The following is a 17,196-nucleotide window of genomic DNA, read 5'->3' as shown; positions in this document are numbered from 1 at the left end:
CAGGATTCCATGTACCGTTAACAAATCCTGCCGGGCCGTGTCGCTCGCCGCGCTCGGGCCGGAGCGGCGCCCGCCGCGTCACCGGCCCGGCCGCGCAGGCGCGGGAGCCGCGGGGCCGCGGCCGCTCCGGCCGGGGCTGAGGCGCCGCCGCCGCTCCGGCCCCGCTCCGGCCCCGCTCCGGCCCCGCCGCGGCCCCATGAGGCGCGGGAGCGGCCATGGGCTCGCTGGGCAGCCGCGTGCTGCGGCGGAAGGCCGGGCTGCCGCGGGGCGAGGCGGCGGCCGCGGGCAGGGCCGGCAAGAGGAAGCGCGGCGGGGCCGAGGGGACCGGCGACAGCGACAGCGACGGCGAGGCCGAGCGGGAGGAGCGGCTCCTGCAGCTCCGGGGCCGCAGGTCTGAGGGACGGCAGTGGGGGCGTGCAGGGACGGGGCCGGGCCGGGGGATGCAGGGCCCGGCTGGGGGGATGCAGGGCCGGGCCGGGGGGATGCAGGGCGGGGATCTGGGGATGCAGGGCCGAGGTCTGGGGATGCAGGGCCGGGCTCTGGGGATGCAGGGCCGAGGTCTGGGGATGCGGGGCCGGGCTCTGGGGATGCAGGGCCGGGCCGGGGGGATGCAGGGCCGGGATCTGGGGATGCAGGGCCGAGGTCTGGGGATGCAGGGCCGGGCTCTGGGGGGATGCAGGGCCGGGCTCTGGGGATGCAGGGCCGAGGTCTGGGGATGCAGGGCCGGGATCTGGGGATGCAGGGCCGAGGTCTGGGGATGCAGGGCCGGGCTCTGGGGGGATGCAGGGCCGGGCTCTGGGGATGCAGGGCCGAGGTCTGGGGATGCAGGACCGAGGTCCGGGGATGCAGGGCCGGGCTCTGGGGATGCAGGGCCGGGCTCTGGGGATGCAGGGCCGGGCTCTGGGGGATGCGGGGCTGGGCTCTGGGGGATGCGGGGCCGAGGTCTGGGGATGCGGGGCCGAGGTCTGGGGATGCGGGGCCGAGGTCTGGGGATGCAGGGCCGAGGTCTGGAGATGCGGGGCCGGGCTCTGGGGGGATGCAGGGCCGGGCTCTGGGGATGCAGGGCCGGGCTCTGGGGGGATGCAGGGGGGCCCCGGCGGGCACAGGGAAGCGGTGCCGGCGGGCCCGGCTGGGCAGGACGAACCCCCGAGCGCTTGAGACCGACGGTTGCTGCTGTAACAGGAGGATCTCAAGGAGTGTGTCTCACTGTTTGTGGTCTGTTGTTTTGTTTTTACTAGGAAAAAATTGAAAAGCACATCAAAATATATTTATCAGACACTGTTTCTGAATGGAGAGAACAGTGATATCAAAATCTGTGCTCTGGGAGAGGAGTGGAACTTGCACAAGATTTATTTGTGTCAGGTAAGTGGCTCCTTTCTAACTCCCAGTAGGAACTCTGTTTTTAATAAAAGGATGCCTGAGAACTCTGAAGCATGACTGCTGGAGATCGGGTTTTTTTTCCACTTTATATTTAGGACTTTAACTCTTTTTGTAGATGTTCACAGTTAGCAACAGGAGTTCCTGTTGGGAAGCAGTGCTGTTAGCTTCATGTTTGAAAAATTTCTTTGCTTCTTTCTCTTACTGATTAATTATTTTGTTAAATTTATTTTATTCTTAATCTTGGTGCATCCTCTGTGAAAACAGTCCTGACAGTTGTCTTTGATGTCCTGAGAACATGTTTGCTGGACAAGTGGCTGAGAGACTCCTGTGATGCAAGTGTTCTTGCAGGGCAAAGGACACACTTCCAGAAGGGATTTTTGGTGCCCCAGCACAGTTTTACTGCCCCTGGACTTGTGTGCAGGGACCTGCAGCGAAATTGCTGCTGCTGGGTCTCTGTAGGTGTTGGGTGATTGTTACCAGCCTTCACAAAAGGATTCCTTGCAGCTTCCCTGCTGCTGCAGGAGGAATGCTTTCCCAGGAACTCTGAAAAGGAATAAACGCTAGTGCACAGTCAGGAAATGATGCTGTTTCCATAAACATTTTCTGCTGGGCTTGTGTGGAGGTGGAGTCCTTTGTGTCTGTGTTGTGGGAGCGCAGAGGTGCTGGTGGCTTCGCTGTCTGTGCTGTGGCAGAATCAGGAAGGAGCCGTGGCTGTGCCCTGAAACACCAAATTCACTTGTGCCCGTGTCTTTCAGGGGTTCTGGCTTTGGCAGGGTTGGTGTGAAGCCTCAGGTGCTGTACCTAGACAGGAGAGCACCTGTGTGTGAGCTGCAGTGGGAGCCAGAGCAGGGCTGTGGCACGGTGGCACTGGCAGGTGCTGCACATGTGGCTGCAGTTTCTCTGGTGCAACAAGTGACAGGAGGAGCCAGTTCTGGACTTTTTTGTGGCTGTTGCTGTGTCAGCGCCCGAATTTCAGAGCAGCTTCAAGAGCTGCTTTCATGGTCTCAGCAGGGGAAGTGTTCCATTGCTTTCTTGTAGGAAAAAGCCTTTTCTTTATGGAGTGTGAGAACCTTTTAACAAGAATAAACTGGAGGCAGGAGAGTCCTTTGTGTGAGGCAGAGCAGAAGCAGTGACCCTGAGGGGCCGTGGGGTGTGTGACAGGAGCAGTGACACTGAGAGGGGCTCTGGGGTGTGTGACAGGAGCAGACACAGCTCCCAGTGCCACTTTGCACCCCAGGGAGGGGACAGGCAGCCTGGCTTGTGCAGGGTGGGCACAGCCCTGCTGTGGCTGCAGGCTGCTGCTGTTTCCTGACACTGTGGCTCCGTGGTTGCTGCATCTCAAGCTGCTGAAGCTGCTCCTGAGGCCTTAGCACGGGTTGGTGACTGAAACTGGGTGTGAAATCTTTTCTGTGGGTGCAGCTGTTTAGAGGGGTTTGAAAGTTGTCTGTAGAGGCCTTGTAGGAGCAGTGTTTTTGGGACATGAGCTTTGGGGGGAGTTGACCATTCTCCCCAGGCAGGTTCTGTTCCAGGGCACACTCCTGCATTGCAGTGGTGCTACTGTAGGTGAAGTGGTGTTGGAGGTGAGGAATAACTCCATGTGAATGACTCTGTGCCCCTGAGCAGACCCAGCCTGGCTGTTTTGCTCCCCTGCTCTCTCCAGGCACTGCCTCAAGCTCCATGAAGGACAGTCAGACTGTGGCCAGACTCTGCCTGGTCACAGCAGCTCTGAGAAATGGGGCAATTCTTTCTCCTGATGCTGTTACAAAAATGATAAATCCTCATGGAACTGGGGAGTTGATGTCTTGTGGCAAAGCTGAGGCAGCCTCGTGAGGAGTACAAAGATGAGTGAGGTCCAGGAACATAGGAACATGTGTGTTTCAGAGTTAGGGATGTGCTGAGGGTACAGAAATACTGAGCTGATCAAATGAAATCAAAACTGGGTTTTGTGTTGTTTGCTGCCCTGAGCTGAAATGCTGAGGGAAGAGGTCAGGGAATGCGGTGCTGTACAAATAGACTTTATTTTTTTGATCTCTCAGGTAAACTTCATTGATAGCATCTCATAATGGGCACATCTGCTGCTGGGAAGGAAAATCAGGAACCCTAGTAGAGCATTATCTTTCCCTTCCTTTGGATGGAAACCTCAAATTCTAGTTTTATGTGCTTTTCACTTAATAATAAAAGGTATATTGCTGTAAATGGTGTGTGTGTCTGTGTCCTTGGTATGAGGCTACAGCCTTGTACAATAATTTGTATGTCTTGCATGCCTTTTTTTTTTTTTTTTTTTTCACCCTAACTGGCATTCCCTAATGCCTGCAGGATTTGTTGTTTGCCAGTAACCTTAAGGACTTAGTTCTTGGACTAATTGTGTCCCCACTGGTGATGTGGTTTGTGGGAAAAGAGCTTATGTAGCCTCTCTGGCCTTTTTAAACTATTTTCTTATTCTGGTTACACACACATAGCCCCAACTTTCCTGTAGGCATTTTGAGTGTCAGAAACAGCAGCTACAGTCAGCCCCTCAAGTCTGTCAGAATGTTTTAACTTGTGAAAGTTCCCTTAATATATTTTGTTCTGCATAAAGGTAAATATTAACCGTGTTTGGTTCCATGTGCTGCTTTTGGCAGTTTTAAGTGGGATGAAATCTCTTAGTTGAGTTCTTTTTTCCTCTTCCTTCATACAGTCAGGCTACTTTTCCAGTATGTTCAGTGGCTCTTGGAAAGAATCCAGCATGAATGTCATAGAGCTGGAGATTCCTGACCAAAACATTGATGTAGAAGGTAAGTGGGAGCCTTTTATTTTAACAGAACCCTGAAGGGAGAGGTTAAGTTAAACCTGGTGATGTTCAGAGAAGGCTCATGAGGTTCAGCCTGTCTTTGTGCAGTTTTTCAGCTCTCAGGGGTGCTGAAGAGTTTGTTTAAATCGTGGGAGCTCAGCAATGGATTTGTTACTGCCCCATGTTGTGTTTTCAGTCTGGTCGGTTGCTCTAGATGAGGAGCCAGCACTGAGAGCACAGAGGAGGTTTGCAGTGGGGGGGTTTGGTTGTGCTTAAGGGCTCCCCAGTGCCCCTATGTGGTAAGCACATTTCTCTTTCTCTCAGGATTTTTCACAGAGAGAAAGAGAAAACAATTTCTATTTCTGCTCCTTGTTTTTCCCATGTGGAATGTGTTTGGAGAATTGTTTACCTGGGGTGAGTGCTTGGTTGGATTCTGGTGAGGATTATTTGAGCCTGATGGCCAAGCCAACCCGCCTGGGGCTGGACTTGAGAGAGGGCCACAAGTTGTGAGTGAGTTAGATTTGGTAGTTAGAAAAGCAGGTATGTAGTTTTAGTATCTTCCTTTACATAGTATATGAATGTATTATAACATAGTTATACTAAAGAAATCGTTCAGCCTTCTGAGCTGGAGTTGGACATCATCATTTCTTCCCACTGGGTTTGCCTGCATTTTACAATACCCTGAGTTCCATACAGTGTCTGGTGGTGTTTAAGGACTCCCCAGTGCCCCAGCTCCTTGCAGTGTCTGTGTTTAAGGACTCCTCAGTGCCCTGGCTCCGTGCAGTGTCTGTGTTTAAGGACTCCCCAGTGCCCTGGCTCCGTGCAGTGTCTGTGTTTAAGGACTCCCCAGTGCCCCGGCTCCGTGCAGTGTCTGTGTTTAAGGACTCCCCAGTGCCCCGGCTCCGTGCAGTGTCTGTGTTTAAGGACTCCCCAGTGCCCCAGCTCCTTGCAGTGTCTGTGTTTAAGGACTCCTCAGTGCCCTGGCTCCGTGCAGTGTCTGGTTGTGTTTAAGGACTCCTCAGTGCCCCAGCTCAGTGCAATGTCTGTGTTTAAGGACTCCCCAGTGCCCTGGCTCCGTGCAGTGTCTGTGTTTAAGGACTCCCCAGCACCCCCAGCTCCTTGCAGTGTCTGTGTTTAAGGACTCCCCAGTGCCCTGGCTCCGTGCAGTGTCTGTGTTTAAGGACTCCTCAGTGCCCTGGCTCCGTGCAGTGTCTGTGTTTAAGGACTCCCCAGTGCCCCAGCTCAGTGCAGTGTCTGTGTTTAAGGAATCCCCAGTGCCCCAGCTCCATGCAGTGTTTGTGTTTAAGGACTCCCCAGTGCCCCAGCTCCGTGCAGTGTCTGTGTTTAAGGACTCCCCAGTGCCCCAGCTCAGTGCAGTGTCTGTGTTTAAGGAATCCCCAGTGCCCCAGCTCAGTGCAGTGTCTGTGTTTAAGGACTCCCCAGTGCCCCGGCTCCGTGCAGTGTCTGTGTTTAAGGACTCCCCAGTGCCCCAGCTCCATGCAGTGTCTGGTTGTGTTTAAGGACTCCCCAGCACCCCCAGCTCATTGCAGTATCTCTCTCTCTGACTGCTTTCTCTCTGCAGCCCTGCAGGTGGCTTTTGGCTCGCTCTACAGAGACGATGTGCTGATCAACCCCAGCCGCGTGGTGGCCCTGCTGGCAGCAGCCTGCATGCTGCAGCTGGTGAGTCAGAAACTGCTTCCAGCTGTACCTGCGGGGAAACGCGGCGGTTCCTTCGGGTTATCCTCGCCCACATGGCCTTTTCGGCTTCTCAGGCAAACGGGGGGAAAAGCCAAACACAAAGCAGTGGGTTTTTTGAAAGCTGTGACTAAGATTAAGTGATTTGTGAGTGATATCTAAAAGTAGATTAAATAGGATTTGGAGCTCGCTTGCTCTACCCTGAAGGCATTCAGTACCCTTTTCCTTCACGGGAAATATTCTTAAGGAACATATCTGAGGAATGATGGTTTAAATGGTCTGAACGGAGTAGCACCAGTCACTGCAACCTGTGGGACTTTGGGGATAGCTCAGGCATGAAAATCTGTGTCAACAGCGCAGTGTCTGACGTTTCCTGTTGGGAAGTGAACACTCAGAATGTTTGTGTGCTTTTTCCTCCCTGCAGGATGGCTTAATCCAGCAATGTGGTGAAACAATGAAAGAAACCATCACTGCCCAAACCGTGTGTGGTTATTATAATTCTGCGGGGACGTATGGGCTGGACTCTGTGAAGAAAAAGTAAGAATTACTATCTCCAAGCTCTTTTGGACATTGCCAATTAACAGTGAATTTACACACAGTACTTACATAATGGCCAGGAAAAAATTGTTTTAATATTTTTTAGAATAGAATCTTAGAACATCGAGGTTGGAAGAGACCTGTAAGATCATCCAGTCCAACCATCCACCACCACTACCACTGAAACCACTAAACCACATAATCCAGAGCCAGATTCACACCTCCAGGGCTGGTGATTCTACCACTTTCCTGGCCAATCTATTCCAGGGCCTGACCACCCAAACAGGGGGAAAAAAAAAATCAGGCAGCTAATCTGAATTGATTGAGTCTGTCCAGATCCCTCTGCAGAACCCTTCTGCCCTCCAGCAGATTAACAATCCCACCCATTTTAGTGTGCAAATTTCCTGAGGGAGCAGCTGTTGCAGGAATGTTTACACAGAGGAGAAACAAACAGAAGTCCTAATTCCTTGCTTTCCATGCAGGTGCCTTGAGTGGCTCTTGAACAATCTGATGACTCACCAGAGTGTTGGACTCTTCAAGGAACTCAGGTACTGGGGCTGCACATCCCTTACAGGGATGAAGGACAGTCCCTGCCCAAGACTGGAGCCCTCTGCAGATCACATTCTGGGCTATTGCTGGTTGCTTGTTCCCTACCTCCCCTTCTTCTTTTTCTCTTTCCTGTCTCACTGACCTGTTACAATTGATTTTTTTCCAGCATAAACCTCATGAAGCAGCTGATCAGCTCCTCCAACCTGTTTGTGCTGCAGGTGGAGATGGATGTGTACACTGCTCTCAAAAAGGTACTTGCCTGGGGCTCAGTGCAGTGGAACCTTTGTGGGGTTGACTGGAAGTATTTAATGGAGTAGCGGGACTTTCATAGAAATTAGTGCATTGTGGAAATGTCTCTTATTAATTAACATGCAGATTTCTTACCTGGAACTTCAGCTGACTCACTAGAATTTATTTGTGTTGCCCAGTGGATGTTCCTTCAGCTCGTGCCTTCTTGGAATGGGTCTTTCAAGCAGGTCTTGACTGAAGCTGATGCCTGGTTTGCTGAGCGCCGGAGAGGTAGGAGGAGCTGGCCAGCCTTGGTTTGGGGTCTGAACACGAACAATTTCTTCATTTTAATGGCAAAAGCCATTCAATAACCATAATAAAACAAAAGCCATTAAACGCCCACCATAACTTTCTCTAAACAATAAGTAAAAACCGCAGTGCAAACAGGGTCTGGGAAAGCTTTGGGGAGCCAAAGCATGAGGTGGGTGCTGTGTTGCAGAGTTCGGGGGCGGCGTTGCCTTCCTGGAGTCGGCGCAGGGCAGCGCGTTCGTGCCCGTGTTCGCACACCTGAGGCTGCAGTACATCATCAGTGACCTGGCCTCGGCCAGGATCGTGGAGAGGGACGCCCTGCTGCCCGCAGGTGAGTCAGGGAGGGCTGGCCACAGCTGAGGCTCACCTCCCTTCCTGGCTTCAGCTTCTTCACCCCAGGAGAGATGAGAGGGGCTGGGCATGTCCCAGGAAGGACAGAGCTGGGGAAGGCCTGGAGCATGAGTCTGATGAGGAGCAGCTGAGGGAGCGGCAGAAAAGGAGGTTCAAGGGGAACCTTCTCACTCTCTGCAGCTCCTGACAGAAGGGGGCAGCCAGGGAGGTTGGGCTGTACTCCAGGAGACAGGGACAAAAAGAAATGGTTTCAGGGGAGGTTCAGGTTGGATCTTGGGAAAATTCATTGTCATGGAAAGCTCTGGCACAGCTACCCAGGGCAGGGGTGGAGTCCCCATCTGTGGGGGGATTTAGCAGCTCTGGATGTGGCACTTAGGGACATGGGTTAGTGGTGGCCTTGGCAGTGCTGGGGGAGCTGTTGGACTCAGTGACCTTCGAGGACTTTCCCAGCCCAAATCACACAGTGGTTCTTCTCGACTGACCACGTTCTCTGTGCCTTCCCCAGCCTGTCCTGCCCGTGAGTAATTGGGAAGGTCTCAGTGTGTTTACTTGTCTTGCTGCTCACATGTTTATCTCCAGCATCTGGTTTGTGGTTGAAGATTCAGCAGAAGCTTGAGTATGAAAATTACAGGTACAGAAGTCTGTAAAGGCACCCATGTAGGTGTCATCACCATGTGATGAGCATTCTGCTCATCAGTCAAGTTGTCAAAATGCTCTACAATACATACATGTTACTTTATCAATGTTTGAATGGTCCCGGGGCCCAGATAAGCTGGCTGATTTGAGGCTGATTTCCTGGTGCTCATTGAAAAAGAGTGTGGAACTTGTGCACAGCTCACTGGTGTCCCTGAGCCACGATGAGCACTGTGGTGGCTGGGTGGCACTGTGGTGACAGGGAGAGAGGACACAGGCAGCTGGGTGGCACTGTGGTGCAGGGACAGGGGACAGAGGACACTGGTGACAGGGACAAGGGGCACAGGGGGGACAGAGGACACTGTGGTGACAGGGACAAGGGGCACAGAGGGGACAGAGGACACTGTGGTGACAGGGACAAGGGGCACAGGGCAGCTGGGTGGCACTGTGGTGCAGGGAGAGGGGACACAGGGCACTGTGGTGACAGGGACACAGGGCACGTGCTGCATGCAGGAGGATCTGCGTGCTGGGAAGTGCTCTCAGAGTTTGGTACTTGCCTGCCCCTGCAATCTGTTCATGCCAGGTACAGCCACGAGCTGTGTTAGATCAGAACTTTGGCTCTTCATTTGCAAGAGGTTGAGATAAATCCTGGGCTGCACTTTGGAACAGGCTGCCATCATTCAGTGTTTGAGGGGATGCTTTGTGCCTGAGAGGCTGCAGACAGGGCCATGGCTGCATGGTGTGTGTTCTGCTGGAAGATTATTCCAGATGAAATTGCTCTCAAGGAGGTAGAGAAGCAAATCACACCAAGTAGTTGAAAGTAGTACTGTGATTATTTATTTCTTTTTATACTCTGTGTGTGGAGGTCCTGGAGGGGAGAACTGAAATTCTGTGTTAGGAGTTCACAGCAGTCTGATCTTTGTGCAGAAAAGGTGCAGGAGACAGGAATACATAATGTGTCTGTGTGAGCACAGTGTTTGTTGTTCTGTTTTACTTGGTGGCTTGTGAGCATTTCCTCAGCTGTGGTTTCCTTCTTCATAACTCAGCAGATGAACTGCAGCCGAAATGTGAGGCAGGAAATAGATACATGCAGTACACAAATAGAGAAGATGCTCCCTCCTGACACTTTTTTCCTTCTCTCTAGCATATCCATTCTCTGTTCCTTGCCTATGTAGGTTTCCTTAATTCATTTTTTATTTTCTGTTGTACTTTGGTTGATGCCTGGTTTGCTCCTATCACAGTCTGTACTTTCACTCTAGAGTCAGTGGGACAAAGGCTGGTTTTAAGTTTTCCGTCCATGGTCTGGCCTCTCCTCCCTTCTGTCACATTCACCAGCTTCCTGGATTGTTTCTGGTCACGTTGGCTCTCCCTGTAATCTCACCCAGCCCATTTCCCAGAGGGGGTTCTCATTTCTGACCTTGCCCCCTTGCCCCATTTGTTATCTTGACTAAGAACTTCTTACACCCCATGCTTTTGTGATCCCTTTTGTGTCTGCCTGACAGACTACTGAGTTTTGTTCTGTTTCATCTCTTGGTTGCACAGCCAATAAAATCTTTGTGTGTTCTCCAAGGAGGACATGATTTATGTTTATTCTTAGCAGGCTACAACTTCTGTTTGTTTTACCATGTTTGTGTTAAATCACTGTTTTCTTTTATCCCTTGATTGTGTTTTCTTCTTCTTTAAGTTAGGTAGAATTCCCCTGGGGATTCAGAAAACAGCACCTTCTCCCAGGAGCTTGTTAACAAGCTCCTTGGCTGAGCAGAGCTTTGTGTGCTGAGAAAACGTGTGGAGTTGCATCACTTGTGGCAGCAGTGGTTGTTTGAGGAGGTGAATGTAGTCTGGAGTGACTGCCTGTTCTCTGTGGGTGTTTATCCCTTCCCCTGTGCTCAGGCCTGGGAGCTGCAGAGCACAGGGAGTTAGAAGGGGGGGGCTGCATACGCTTGTCCAGTTCATAAGTGTAACTTTATTATTTCTGTGTCTTTTTATTTCTCTAATTTGAATGTATATGACCATCCCCATTCCCAGCTCCAAAGACAACACCAAGCTTATTTATTTTTTTTTTAATTTTAGAATGGCTGTCCTCTGTTTACAAACAGCAGTGGTTTGCCATGCTCAGAGCAGAACAAGACAATGATATTGGGTAGGTATATTACAGGCTTTATTTCTTTCTTAAATGAGAAACCTTCCTCTCACAGAAATTCTGACATGAATTATTTTGGAGTTTACATTAAAAGGAGGGGGGAAGCATATTTCAGTGCTTTTGAACTGTTGATCTCTGTGGAGCTCTCAGTTCCCCTCTTGGCCGTGCTGCAGTGATCCAGGACCTGGATTTAACACCAAAACTATGGCAAAATGTACCTGGGGGAGTTGATCCTGCCTTTGTCTTCTCTGCTGGCTCCTAGAGTGCTTTGAGGAGAAAAAATGCCAAGTCAGGCAGCTGCAGAATGCCTGTTACCTCCCCAGACCCAGCAGGCTGACTTGTTCCTTTGTCCTGTGTGGACAGGGACGTGTTGGCTTGTAACAGGAGCTTCAGAAAAGCCCCACACTCTGGTCTGAAGAATAGCCAAGAACTTTAGAAAGTTGTTCTCTTAGGCAGCAGTCCTTTAGGAAGTGGTGGAGGTAAGGTGCAGAATTGTGACTCACATTTGGTTCCTGCAGATGAATTTTGGGTGGCCGTGGCCTGTTTCTGCTGCAGCTCTCTTGGGAAGGTTTTTGCAATGCTGCTGTGTCTGAGAGCAGACAAGGTCACCTGGCTCATGGGGAAACAGGGGTCATAGGGAAGTGAGTCACCAGAATTCTGATACAAGACACTGTATTGGCTAATTTGGATGTGTTTGGGTAGTTCAGTGCATTTGAATTGTCAGCCACTGGATACACATATTGCTGGGAAAGGGAGTTCCCACAGAGCTGCAGTGAGGATGGTGGGGGTCATCCAGCTTGGAAAAGAGCAATTTCAAAATTCAGCTACAGCTGAGGATTTCAATGGCTTTTGGAATGGGCAGAATATTTTTCCACATTTTTCTTGCTTGTCTAGTTTTCTCCTTTGCAGTATGGGTTGGTTATTTATTTTAAGACAGTGAAAACCAAAGGTCTCAGAAGGGCACACATGCAGCTGTTCCTTTGTGTTGGTGCAAATGTTTTGGCCATTTGGCCAACATGTAGCTGCAGGAAAAGAATTCAGGTTTTATAAGCCCATCGTTTATCCAGCTCTGCTGCTCTTACTCTCACACCTACTGCCCGTGTCTGTATCAAACATGTTTTCCCTCAGGGGCAAGGAGGCAGACTTAGGAATCAGAGCAAGGCACGAATCTGACTCCTCTGAGTGAAGTAAGGCTCTATTTCCATATCCCACCTGGTGCAGGGTATAACTGCACCTGCTTCTTCTAACACTGCCAGCATGGAAATGGCACTGCTTGGAAACGTGTGATGTGGCTTGTCGTGGTGACTTCACAGAGAGCAGAAGAAAGTGTTTCCCTTCTACTTTGAATTTGCATTTAAAAGGCTTAAATTAACTCTTCAGAATTGGGGAAGTTTTTAGTGTTAGTAGTGGAGTTTGTGGCTTTGAACTGTAGCTGCTCAAGGTTTACTTGTGCTAAAGTAGATCACTTTTTTTTTTAATTAAACATGTGTTCTGTGGCAGAAGCCAGACAGATCTTTCAAGTCTGGGACTGGAATCACTTCTGCTCTTAACAGTCTCTTTGGCAGTGTGTGAGAAGGAAGCAGAATAACTCCACTGTTCACTGTGTGGCAGCTGGTGGAAGTGGTTCAAGCTGAAGTTCTGCATTGTCTGAAGCTGCTCCAGGGATGGAGAGGGGAATGTTAATGTCAGTCTGAGCATTATGGACTAATGTTTGTGAAATTTGTCACTAATTAAACAGAAATAAATCCTTTATCACCATTACTGCATTTAGGTCAGCCACAGAACCAGTTCAGCTGGAAGATGTGGAAAAGCACACGGGAGGTTCCTGGGTGAATTTGTTGAAGTGTGATGAGCTTGTATGTATAACCTGTTCTTTGAACACTTCACCTCCCAGGACTGGCTTTTACAGAAATGAGAAAAGACCTGGGCTGAGCTTATAAAAGATTTAGCTGTGAGTTGCTGTGGAGTGAGCAATAGGAGGAGAACAGAGGCTGCATGTCCTCTGGCTTGGAGGGCACTGCTGAGTCTTGTGGGTTTGCAGTTTAACCTGTGGGGATTGATGTCACTGGGATTAATAAAGTTCACTGCCAGCCCTCAGCTGGTGTAACTTGGACGATGTCTGGCAGTGGGTGTTGTGTTACTGCTGTCGTGGTGTGTGAAGCAAAGTGAGTGACACACTTGTGGAAAATCAGGGCTGATCTCACTCGTGCTGGCTCTGCAAGGCTGATCTACGTGCTGGGCACAGGGGAGGTGCTGGGTGAGAGGAGCTGGTCTTGCTGTGGATGACGCAGCCGAGGGCTCTGCCATCTTAGGAGCTCTGAGAAGCTCTGGTATTTCTTGGTCACTGAGGGGAAGTGATTTTTTTTTTTAGCCAAGTTGTGTAACCAGCCCCTTGAGAAACCTCTCTCAGTGTCTCGTGGCTGCTGCTTCATAGCACTGCTGTTGTGCAGAGCCCTGCAGCTGTGCCCCAGCACTTGTCTCTGGTTGTGCCTAAGAAGTCAGCCTGCTGTGTTTAAAAAACACTTGGGTTTTTACAAGGCTGGGAGAATGCATTTCATTGCAGCAGCTAGTATTTTGTTAACTGGAAAAGTTCTTTTGTAGAAGTCCTGCCTAACTGAGGTGTCACAGCCAGGTTTATCCTGCAGTTTTGTAGTGTAGGTTGATGTTTATGGGGCAGTTTGGGATGGAAGAGGCTCTAGGAGCTCATCCAGTCATGCTGCTGCTCAAAGAAGGGTCAGTTGTGAGTCCTTTCCAGCTCAGAATATCCCATAATTGTGTGGTCAGACAGGTTTACTCCAGTCCATTCACCTTCCCCACGTTAAGGTATCATACAAAGCTGTTGTGTCCTTAAAGATGCTGGTTTGGTTTTCTTTCAGGCCTCAGGAGATCAATAAGGAGGAACTGGAAGGAAACAGCATGAGGTGTGGTCGCAAACTGGCCAAGGATGGTGATGTAAGTGTGGCACGTGGCAAGCTGCAGAGACAAGTCAGGCATTTCCAAATCACCTAGGTCCTCACTGTCAAACTGCATCCAGAAGATGTCACGGAGGAAGATAGCATTTTTTTCTCCCCAGAGGGATGGAAGCTGTGTCTCTGGAAGGAGCTGGTGTCTCATTGTGCTCTGGTGCTGCAAGGCTGGGAAAACTGTTAGTCCAGGCAGTCAAACAGAGCTCTGATCACTAGTGTCTTCTTAGCTGGAAAAGGAAGTTCTCTTGATAAAATGAAACATTCAGAGCCAGGGCCCCCTGCTTAGGTAACAGATCTTGTGAAACAAGCAGAGAACATTAATTTTTCCCATGGAAGTCACATAACCCGGAGCTGTTGACCCCAAGGAGTGCCTTGGGCACAGCTGGGGCTCAGTATTTGTTACCCACTGCTGTGCTTGTCTGGGAGGCAGCTGACACTCAGCTGCTCTCACTCAGTCCCCTGCAGTGCCCAGTTATCCCAGACAGGTGCTGGCAGGGATCCCTGAACCCCTCAGTGCAGCTCAGGATGACCCCTGGGAGCTGGCGTGGCACCCCCGCTGCGTGTCACAGCCCATCCTCAGCCTGTCCCCTCTGTCCGTGTCCCCTCTGCAGTACTGCTGGCGCTGGACTGGCTTTAACTTCGGCCTGGACCTGCTGGTGACCTACACCAACCGCTACATCATCTTCAAGCGCAACACGCTGAACCAGCCGTGCAGCGGCTGCGTCAGCCTGCAGCCGCGCCGCAGCATCGCCTTCAGGTGCAGCCCGGACTCCCTCCGTGCTGCCAGCCCTGCTGGCACTGCCTTTGTTAAAAACCTGCCCTGGCTGCTCGGGGGAAGCTCCTTGTGCTGAAATTCGGGAGGCTGAAGTGCTTTGGCTGTTGTGCCCCCAGGTTGCGCCTGGCCTCGTTCGACTGCAGCGGGAAGATGATTTGCAGCAGGACAACAGGATACCAGATCCTGACCCTGGAGAAGGACCAGGTGTGTCTGTGGGCTTGAGTGCTGGAGTTCAAGGCATGAAAAAAATGCTGAGAAGTCACCAGTGCTTTTGAAGGGGAGTTGCTGTTCCTGTTGTCTTTCCTTATGTGGAATCTCAGGCATTCCTGTTAGAGGTAGTGGGTAATTAAGCTAATTTGTGAAGTGGCTCTAGAGTAGGGTAGTGTGGGTTTCATGAGTGTTGATAATATGAAATTAGTTCCCATATTAGTGAAATGAGTGCCTGTGGTGCTGCTGTCTGCTGCCAGTGTCGTGTTCAGCTGCTCTTCAGCACTGCTGGCATCACCCTCTGCATAATCTGGCCATCAGACTCCTCATTTAGAGGCAAATTCAGAATGTTAAGACTCTCATAAAGTGAGGAGTTAAAAGAATGTCTGCATGTTGTTTAAGGGTTGGATTTATTACTCTATTAAATGAATTAAAGAAAGGAGTGGAGTTTCTTAGAGCAAGTGCCGTTTTCCACCCATGCTGACAGCAGGATTTAGTGGGGCATGTGTGGGACTTGTTGATCAAGCTTCTCAAATCCCAGCCAGCAGTGATAGAAAGGTGGTGAGAACACAGAAAACCTTTCCTTGCCAGTGCCATTCTCACTGGAGGGTGAAGTTTCAGTTTTGATGTCTCAGTTGTTTTGCATCTTCATAGGGTTTAAGTTTCAATTTTGCTGCCCCAAAACCAGTTCCTAGAGCAGAACCAAAAAATTTCTACACACAAAATGAAATTTGCTTTCTGTTTCAGAATGCCTGGTTGGTGAAATCTCCCAAATCTGAGAAATGTCCCTTTCTCCCCAGCATGTTGGAGGGGAAATTTGCTCCAACATTTCCTCTGGCTGTTCCTGTGCTGCAGAGGGCTGGGAGCTCTGGGGTGGGAGCTGTGGGAAGGCTGAGAATCTGTCACTGTGATAAACTCGAGGTGAAGGCGAACTGCCTTTGCTGTATTTTTTATACTCTGATTTTAGTCTGTAGCCATTTAGATGTGCAGAGTGAGCATTGTTGTGTCAGCATTGTGCTTTCTGGTCCCCCTCACCACACAAATGTCCTGTGTGTGCTCCAGGAGCAGATCGTGATGAATTTGGACAGCAGGCTCCTGACATTCCCCCTCTACATCTGCTGCAACTTCCTGTACACATCCCCAGAGAAGAGGGCAGACAGCGAGGCCCAGCTGGATCATCTGGAAGCCTGAGACCAGCCTGGGGCACCCTCTCCACCCTGGGTGCTGCTGGAAGCTGGCACAGGCAGGCCTTACACTGTGGCAGCAGCCCTGGCCTTGGTGCTCTCCTATGCAGCTCTGAAAAGACCAGACAATAGGTAGGCCAAAACCAGTCATCCTTTTTATTTTTTTTTAAAGTTTTATTTCTGTTCTGCACCATCAGGCAGTGGCCATTCTGTGTTTGAGAAGTGTTACACTTGGGCTTTTCCAGGTGAAAACTGAGCCAAATGGGAAATAGGGAATTTGTGTGGATCACAACTTAGGAAATTACCTGTTGGACTCTGAGCACACATCGTAGGTTGTGTGGGTTTTGTCAGTGTGGGTTTTGGTTGTATTATTTGTTTGTTGGGTTTTTAAATAACTGATCTGTAAATACCAGATCCATATTTTGCTTTTTTTTTCTCCTGGTCCTTTTCCATTAGGGCCAAATAATCTCTGTAAATGTGGTCTCTCAGCTTTGGTTATTTAACTGCACAGCCTTTCCCACCTGATGGGTGTAATCCTTTTTTGCAGCTCACACACACACATTTCATTCTTGGTCTTGTTCTAACACTGCAGCCAATAATTCTCTGTCTTTTAGCAGGTCAGTTTACTAATAAGGATGTTCATAAATGAAATATTTTTTCCATGTACAGCAAGTACTCCAATGTCCTCACCATCACTTGAGTCCTCTCAGCAGCAGCTCTCAGCTGGAGTTAGGCTGAGTGCTGACTCTACTCACACAAACCAAATACCAGGTTTTAACCATTTTCTGTGGCTTGTTTTAGCTGTTACCTTGGGAATACATCCCATGTTAACTCAGGAACTTGTGACTTTCGAGTGCCTTTTGAATTGTATGTGTAACACCAACTTCACAGCAGTTCAGCAAGGTCACAGGATCCAAAGGCAGAGCTGGGAACAAGAGATTCCTCTCCACTTGGTCTGATGGATGAATCGTGTCATGGTACACTCTGTTCAGTCTTTGTTGGGTTTTATGTTTGTCTCTTACAATTTTGAATTCTTACAGCAGGATTTTTTGATTCAAACTGGGAATTTTTGCCTCGTTAGCCTATTTTTTTAATGTCAGAAAAAAAACCCATTTGTACTTTATAACAAGGGTAAAAATATGCTGAGCAAGATTGAAAAACATGGCAATGTGTCAGTAAATGATTTCAAGTGGAATATTTGCCCATGTGTGTCCTTTCCTGCTGGGAATAGCTTTTTGTCTTGGATTCACCCTGTGGATTCAGCACCTCGCTGTGATCTTGTGTTGTGTCACAGCTTTGGCAGCAGAGAGCAGAAGCATTTTCAGCTGTTAGCTGCTACAGCATCAAACTTATTTATAGAATTAACTGTATTTAGATACTTAACTCTGGCTTTAATTAGAAGTACCCACTCCTTAAGATCGATTCCATGGAAAGCAGCAGGGGCTGCTGGTTAATGGCAGAGGGAACAGGTA

At 49.9% G+C, this 17,196-nt stretch overlaps 1 protein-coding gene across 1 annotated transcript; it reads left to right on the top strand.

Moving 5' to 3' along the window:
* The first annotated feature begins 146 nt into the window (after positions 1 to 146).
* Positions 147 to 16,919, top strand: GMCL1 (germ cell-less 1, spermatogenesis associated). The gene is made up of 14 exons (XM_021545378.3): positions 147 to 391; positions 1,239 to 1,362; positions 4,058 to 4,154; positions 5,733 to 5,830; positions 6,270 to 6,382; positions 6,865 to 6,930; positions 7,098 to 7,182; positions 7,360 to 7,450; positions 7,659 to 7,799; positions 10,523 to 10,592; positions 13,469 to 13,544; positions 14,170 to 14,315; positions 14,450 to 14,537; positions 15,603 to 16,919. Exons 1-14 carry the CDS (start codon positions 216 to 218, stop codon positions 15,729 to 15,731), a joined length of 1,500 nt encoding a protein of 499 aa, XP_021401053.1. The 5' UTR covers positions 147 to 215; the 3' UTR covers positions 15,732 to 16,919.
* Positions 16,920 to 17,196: the final 277 nt, after the last annotated feature.

This window comes from Lonchura striata, chromosome 22 (genome assembly GCF_050655825.1).
Source record: "Lonchura striata isolate lonStrDom1 chromosome 22, ASM5065582v1, whole genome shotgun sequence".
NCBI classification, from domain to species: domain Eukaryota; kingdom Metazoa; phylum Chordata; class Aves; order Passeriformes; family Estrildidae; genus Lonchura; species Lonchura striata.
Note: the sequence above shows the minus strand (reverse complement) of the source record. Positions and strands in the feature narration are given on the sequence as shown.

What these genes read in the sequence shown, in the direction of transcription:
- GMCL1 (XM_021545378.3), top strand. Translation starts at nt 216, where the DNA reads ATGGGCTCGCTGGGCAGCCGCGTGCTGCGGCGGAAGGCCGGGCTGCCG. An exon ending in GGACGCCCTGCTGCCCGCAG is followed by an intron (nt 7,800 to 10,522) that starts GTGAGTCAGGGA and finishes TTTTAATTTTAG; the next exon opens with AATGGCTGTCCTCTGTTTAC. An exon ending in GAACAAGACAATGATATTGG is followed by an intron (nt 10,593 to 13,468) that starts GTAGGTATATTA and finishes GTTTTCTTTCAG; the next exon opens with GCCTCAGGAGATCAATAAGG.